Source organism: Bison bison, unplaced genomic scaffold (assembly GCF_000754665.1).
Source record: "Bison bison bison isolate TAMUID 2011002044 unplaced genomic scaffold, Bison_UMD1.0 scf7180017864183, whole genome shotgun sequence".
Taxonomy (NCBI): domain Eukaryota; kingdom Metazoa; phylum Chordata; class Mammalia; order Artiodactyla; family Bovidae; genus Bison; species Bison bison.
This window is the reverse complement of record NW_011494755.1, coordinates 1059965-1067711: the sequence shown is the minus strand read 5'-3', so window position 1 is coordinate 1067711 and position 7747 is coordinate 1059965. Positions and strand designations below refer to the sequence as shown.

The window sequence follows — 7747 nt, the reverse complement described above, 5'->3', positions numbered from 1 at the left end:
AGAGGAGATGAAAAATTTGGCTGAAAGCTCAACATTCAGAAAATGAAGATCATGGCATCTGGTCCCATCACTTCATGGCAAATAGATGGGGAAACAGTGTCAGACTTTATTTTTTTGGGCTCCAAAATCACTGCAGATGATGACTGCAGCCATGAAATTAAAAGACACTTACTCCTTGGAAGGAAAGATATGACCAACCTAGATAACATATTGAAAAACAGAGACATTACTTTGCCAACAAAGGTCCATCTAGTCAAGGCTATGGTTTTTCCAGTGGTCATGTATGGATGTGAGAGTTGGACTGTGAAGAAAACTAAGCGCTGAAGAATTGATGCTTTTGAACTGTGGTGTTGGAGAAGACTCTTGAGAGTCCCTTGGACTGCAAGGAGATTCAACCAGTCCATTCTGAAGGAGATCAGCCCTGGGATTTCTTTGGAAGGAATGATGCTAAAGCTGAAACTCCAGTACTTTGGTCACCTCATGCGAAGAGTGGACTCATTGGAAAAGACTCTGATGCTGGGAGGGATTGGGGGGCAGGAGGAGAAGGAGATGACAGAGGATGAGATGGCTGGATGGCATCACTGACTTGGACGTGAGTGAACTCCGGGAGTTGGTGATGGACAGGGAGGCCTCGCGTGCTGCAATTCATGGGGTCGCAAAGAGTCAGACACGACTGAGCGACTGATCTGACTGACTGACTGACTCTCTAGGGGACTCTTTCAACTAACCCCATTATGTAAAAAATCCAAACAAGTCATGGTAACTAATAATAAAACCACTTTTCTAAATTATGATATATATTACATCAAAATAAAAAGTAGTAATTTATGAATGGAGTTCAAATGAAAAAATGCCAATATAGTTCACTTATACAATGTTGAGTCAGATATCTTCTTGAAGAGCTACTGCTACTTCAGATATGACAGGTATGCATTTCTATGTTTATATATGATGTGGTTCATTTATTTACTAAAAATATTTTGAGCTTCTGTGACATTTCATATTCTAGTCTAGGTCTTCAAGATATTGTAGGGTAATAAACAAGTTCTTACCATGAAAGAGAACATTATGTGTTGGTGGACACAAATAGTAAATAAATGAACAAATTAAAGGTAAGTTTATTATTATTATATATACATGTATAAAAATATATTATTCAAAATCCATACATTTAACTAAATTAGTGACATGTAACTCATTTTTTCACAAATAAAATTTATAAGAAGCAAAACATACAAAACAAACAAAAAAGAGTTTCTGTGGTTGAAGTTACACTGGTCTGAAAGGAAGGAAGAAGCAGTGTCCCTTTAGTATCTTATTTACTCTTGCTCCTTCAGTTTGGTTTTTATAGAATTCCAAGGGGCATAGTTTGAAAACTACCAATGGAATAAATAACAATTAATGTTAATAATCTGCATTTTAAATAATTTTCATACAACAATTATAAAATAGTAATTAATATATTGATTACTTTATGCCAGATACACATGTAATTTCTGTATTCATAGCAATCCAAGGGAGTGAGGACTATTATCATATAACATATGTGTTATCCTTCCTTAAAAATTTGGTAAATGTCACCAGTAATCATGATATCAGTAAAGAAAATCAAAAGCAACTATTTCAATATATGCAGGGAGTAAATTTGCTAAAGATCATTAATAATAATTATTATAAAATATTTGAAGTTCATAAAGAGCAGGTAATTTCCTAATCTTGAAAGGAAACTGTATTCCAAAAGTCTATAGGAAAGTACTGCTGCTGCTGCTAAGTCACTTCAGTCATGTCCGACTCTGTGTGACCCCATAGATGGCAGCCCACCAGGCTCCCCCATCCCTGGGATTCTCCAGGCAAGAACACTGGAGTGGGTTAGGAAAGTCCTATTCACTAGTAATTAATCCAAACAGCTTCTATATTCTCATTAAGATTGGTATTAATGTAAGGATGCCTACTCTCACAGCTAATATTTGATATTAGCTTGGTAGTCCTGGTCAAAATCTTAAGACCAGAAAAAGACAGAAGTAAAAAAAAAAGAGAGAGATTTAAAAAATTTTAAGACCTCATTTTAAAAATTAGTAAGAAGTTTGGATATAAGATAAATGGAAAAATAGTTCTCTTTACATTAGCAATAAATAATTAGCATATGTAATAGAAATAAATATAATAAAAGTAACAAATTATAAAACATCTGAGTTTTATCCTAACTGAGCATGTACAGGACCTTTATAGAAACCATTTAAATTTAAAATAAACAGCATAACAAAATATGAGTAATTCAAAAAGTAAAATACGTTAATAGATAGATGGGATAAAAACATAAGGCTGCCATTTTCCCCCAAATTAGTCTATACATTCAATTAAATGCATTCAAAATATTAAATGAATTATTTTGATGAATATTATTACCTGTTCTAAAATTTATAGGATGGAATAATTTTATACAACTTTCACATAGTTTTATAAAAGAAAAGTAAGGGGAAAATCCATATTTGAAGCACACAACAAAGCCACAGTAATTTAAATATTCTGATAATGTTTCAGGGTCATTTAAATAGTCCAGTAGAAAAGAAAAGAGATCTCAGATATAGACACATGTTTATATTTGGCATATCATAAAGCTGTTACCCTAAAGCAATGGGGATAGCTTAGTAGGCCATGTTAGGAAAATGTTTTCATATATGAAAAAAACTTTGATCCTTGGATTATCATTTATGTAATTGCAGACCAGATATATTAACAATTTGCCTGTAAAAATATTATTTAATGAAACAATATAGAAAATCTTGGACACTTAGAAGAAAAAAATTTAAAACATAAAATAAAGTTAAAAAAAAAAGAAACAGAAGTTTTAAGCTAAAAAAAAACAAAACAAAACATGAAGTCTTAAACTAATAGAAAATTGATCAAAGGATACGAATCAGTGACTCACTGAAGGGTTTTCCTAAATGGCTGACATTGAGAGATTCTAACATTAAGAAAATCTGAACAGTGCTCAGTAATGCTCCAAATCAGAAAAATTTTCATTAAAATAGTCATAAAATATTTATTTTCCTGGAAAGGAAATATCAAATGTTGGCAAACATGTGGGGAGGTAGAATCCTGATGGAAGTGTACATTATATGGGCTTCCCTAGTGGCTAAGATGGTAAAGAATCTGCCTGCAATGCAGGAGACCCGGGTTTGATCCCTGGGTCAGGAAGATCCCCTGGAGAAGGAAATGTCAAGTCACTCCAATATTCTTGCCTGGAAAATGAACAGAGGAGCCTGGCAGGCTACAGTCCATGCGGTCACCAGTGTCAGACAAGACTGAAGGGACTTAGCATACATGCAGGTACATTGATATACTGGAAAACTCTCTGGCTATATTAAAGCTGGGCAGGACCCAATGATCCAGTCCTGGGAAGATGTCTCAGATAAGCTCTTGACCAGGTCTATAATGGGATAAGCTGAGGATGTTCATCCTTGTATTGTTTGTGGCAAAAGCAGTTTGACAGCAGCTTTGACATCCACCATCAGAGGAATGGTTCTGTTAATATCACGTGAGTATTCATTATGGAACAGTTATTAATAACACAAATGAGGAGCAAATAAACTAGACGCCCATGCTGCTGCTGCTGCTAAGTCGCTTCAGTCGTGTTCAACTCTGTGCAACCCCAGAGACGGCAGCCCACCAGGCTACCCCATCCCTGGGATTCTCCAGGCGAGAACACTGTAGTGGGTTGCCATTTCCTTCTCCAATGCATGACAGTGAAAAGTGAAAGTGAAGTTGCTCAGTCGTGTCCAACGCCTAGCGACCCCATGGACCGCAGCCTACCAGGCTCCTCCATTCATAGGATTTTCCAGGCAAGAGTACTGGAGTGGGGTGCCATTGTCTTCTCCGAGACGTCCATATAGAAATATAAATAGATCGCTGAAATCGTTGAAAAACTAAGCAGTGTTGTGATTTCTAGCACAATGAAGTTTATATACAAATTTAAATACATATTTTACAAGAGCATGTGCATATTTTGGGACAAATCAAAACCATAGTTTTGAGTTGGGAAGGAAATATTAGTAGAATCAATTATTATAGGAGAAGATAGGTGACTTTTTAAGGATTGAGGAAATTAATGTGCAGAGGAGTAGAAATTAAAATACAGAGGAGCATGATTAACTTATAGTTAAATAGACAAAAGTTTGGACAAAGAAAAGCACATATAAAATCATAGAGCAATATAAGGTGTATGCTGATGAAAAAGCTCTGATCTATTATACAATGTAGCTTAACAGACTTTCTGAGTCACTCTAATTCAACAATGTGCTATCTGAATAAATTCATGACCCAAACTATCCATTCTGGACTTTTAAAATTTCTTTCTGGCCTTGAATATATGAAATCACTTTTATCCTATAACTTTATTTATTTTATTCCTTATGTTTATTTCTTTTAGTTTCAAAATAAGTTGGTATTGATATCCTGGATGCAATGAACTTATCTAAAAAAATGAAAGTAAGTAAAAAAAAAAGTGGCAATGCAATTAATTCACAGAAAATGTCTATTTTATTTCATTCCTAATATCTAGATCATTTTCAAGTCTATCATTTTGGTTGTTCCAATTAGGAACTTAATTTAGATTAACTTTGCTTTGTAAATAAATTTTAAACTAAAAAGCTCTCACATTTCATAAAGTTAGTTTGGTGAACATTTGCCCCTATTTCAAAAAGTTACACAGGTGGGAGAATGTTATTTCATTTTTGAGCTTTAGTTCAGCCACATTATAGTCTTGACATCGTTCTTAATTGTGTCTGTGGGACAATGTCCCTAATGCACCAGAAGTTTCTCCATTCAACAGATCTCTCATTCCAACTTTAAATTGCTTTGGGAATGGGGAATAATTACAACTATTGCACGACAAATATTTAGTCTTTCAGATCTGTGGAATCTGACATTGTTTGTTGAACTTGACCTTAGTTCAGAATGCTGACATAAATACTAAGAAGAAATTAACAGGTTCTTCTAGGAGGTAGAAATAACTTATCAGTGTAAGGGTAAGTCTTGAATAAAATGAAAATATACCCTTTCATTCCATAATTAAAATTCTCATTAAATATTGACTTAAAATATGAACAGCATGAGGCAGTGCAGCCTCTAATTAATTATTAGGACCAAATACAGCTGTGATTTATTATTCGGCACACTTTGGGACTGTAGTAGAAATGCAGAGTCACAGGCCCTGCATCAGCCTTGGCAAAAGAAAATCTACATTTTAACAAAATATCCAGGAAGTTTATATACTATGAAGAATTTAGCAAAGACTGAAATAACTGATTCTTCATTAATCCACCAAGGCCCAAAATTCTGGGTAGTACTTGGTGGGAAAACTTGATATAATAACTTTTGGCGTTGTAGTCCATAGAATTCTAGACTTCACAGGTAAATATCTGTGCTTCAAGCTCCACTGTTTACTTATAGGCTGGATTACTTTGGCCACATTCTGTCTTTCACATTTGAAAGAAAATAAAGATAATGAGAAGATTGATTTTTTTAATAAAGTGCTACACACATATATACAGTTAGATATTTAAGCATTATTACTGTTTTCTCAGGTTCACTTAAATACATAAATTATCAAGAATAATTCTGATGTCATTGAATGAAGCAAATGGAGAGACTGTTTTTCTTCAGAGATCTCCATTGTATTCTTGCAGAACTAGTTTACACACTAGTCTTGTAATGGGAAGTAATAAAATAGTAAGAGCAGACTGAGACTACGAGATCAACAACAAACTTGATGTTTGAACAAATGTTAAATTGCTGTGTATGTGATTCAGTTTACTACAATCAAATGTCTGCCCTATAGAAATACACAATTTAGCAGACTGAATAGAGAACTAAGGTGTCAGGCAGACAAACAAGTCTGCATAAAATCACACTTGCTTTAAGATTTTCAACATTTCTGTTAAATACTGGATCAAAATTCCAGTCTTTGTGGTCTTTTGCCTTCCCCACCACTCTCTCACTGAAACTGATTTCATGAAGTCAGATTTATCATCTGAAATATTCTAGGGCTTTCATAAAACTCAATTTACAGTGTCTTCAACAGTGGGGAAGGTCGCTTCTGAATTTGCTTCTGATCCTAGGTAGATACTGGAGTGGGTTGCCATGCCTTCCTCCAGGGGATCTTCAAAACCCAAGGATCGAACCCGTGTTTCCTGCATTGCAGGTGGATTCTTTACCAGCTGAGATACCAAAGAAGCCACTTCAAACATTAGACACAGGGCACTGAAATTCTCAATTTCTCAATATCACTGTGTTTTTGGCAAAGACATTCTTGAAGATAACTGAATGACAGAGTTTTGAAGAAAACACACTATTTCACCCTAGAATAATGTCTATTCAAGAAATTTGTTATATTTGTTACTTGGCAGTGAAAATATTTTATATTGGTACTTTTCTGACATCCTGAAAGCTGGAACATGGATAGAATAAATAAGACATTTGTGAATGAATTCATTCTTCTGGGACTCTCTGGTTACCCAAAACTTGAGATTATTTTCTTTGCTGTAATTCTAGTTATGTATCTAGTGATTCTAATTGGCAACAGTGTTCTGATCATAGCAAGCATATTTGATTCCCGTCTTCACACCCCCATGTACTTCTTTCTGGGAAACCTCTCTTTTCTGGATATCTGCTATACATCCTCCTCTGTTCCCTCAACTTTGGTGAGCTTAATCTCAAAAAAAAGGAACATTTCCTTCTCTGGATGTGCAATGCAGATGTTCTTAGGATTTGCAATGGGGTCAACAGAGTGTTTCCTCCTTGGCATGATGGCTTTTGACCGTTATGTGGCCATCTGTAACCCTCTGAGATACCCTGTCATCATGAGCAAGGTGGTGTATATCCTGATGGCTTCTGTTTCATGGCTCTCTGGTGGAATCAACTCAATTGTGCAAACATCTCTTGCTATGCAATTGCCTTTCTGTGAGAATAATATTATCAATCATTTCTTATGTGAAATACTGGCTGTTCTCAAGTTAGCTTGTGCTGATATATCCCTCAATGTTGTTACTTTAGCAGTGTCAAATATGGCTTTCTTGGTTCTACCCCTTCTGGTCATTTTTTTCTCCTATATGCTTATCCTCTATATCATCTTGAGAATGAACTCAGCCACAGGGAGACACAAGGCCTTTTCTACCTGCTCAGCACATCTGACTGTGGTGATCATATTTTATGGTACCATTTTCTTCATGTATGCCAAACCCAAGTCTCAAGACCTCCTTGGACAAGACAATTTGCAAGCTAGAGAAGGGCTTTTTTCCGTGTTTTATGGGGTGGTGACCCCAATGCTAAATCCTATAATCTATAGCTTGAGAAACAAGGATGTAAAAGCTGCTGTGAAATATTTACTGAGTCAGAAATCTGTTAACCAATTAAGATCAAAGTGAAATGTTGTTTTAGTGTATCAAGACAAGACATGGCATTAGTAGGTGATCATTGATGACCTCTTTGGGGAAACCAAAGTTATGCATAGAGATTTTCATTCTTTGTCTTCACTAGCTCAGCTTAGCTACAATCCCTGGGTTCAGTAGTCTGCTATAAACTCAGATTTCAATAGGTTCTGATCCACATTTCAGAAAGACAGTTAATTACTTTAGAACCTTATCCCTGGTGATATCTGAAATGAATTTTTTTTTTTTTTTTGGTGTACTGTGTAGATATTGTTGTTCAGTCACTAGGTCATGTCTGACTGTAACCCCATGGACTGCAG

The 7747-nt window shown here is 35.3% G+C and overlaps 1 protein-coding gene across 1 annotated transcript; it reads left to right on the top strand.

Moving 5' to 3' along the window:
* Window positions 1–6455: 6455 nt before the first annotated feature.
* LOC104991199 (olfactory receptor 13C4) lies at window positions 6456–7424 on the top strand. Its single transcript, XM_010843603.1, has one exon. It carries the CDS (start codon window positions 6456–6458, stop codon window positions 7422–7424), a length of 969 nt encoding a protein of 322 aa, XP_010841905.1.
* The last annotated feature ends 323 nt before the right edge of the window (window positions 7425–7747 follow it).

What these genes read in the sequence shown, in the direction of transcription:
- LOC104991199 (XM_010843603.1), top strand. Translation starts at nt 6,456, where the DNA reads ATGGATAGAATAAATAAGACATTTGTGAATGAATTCATTCTTCTGGGA.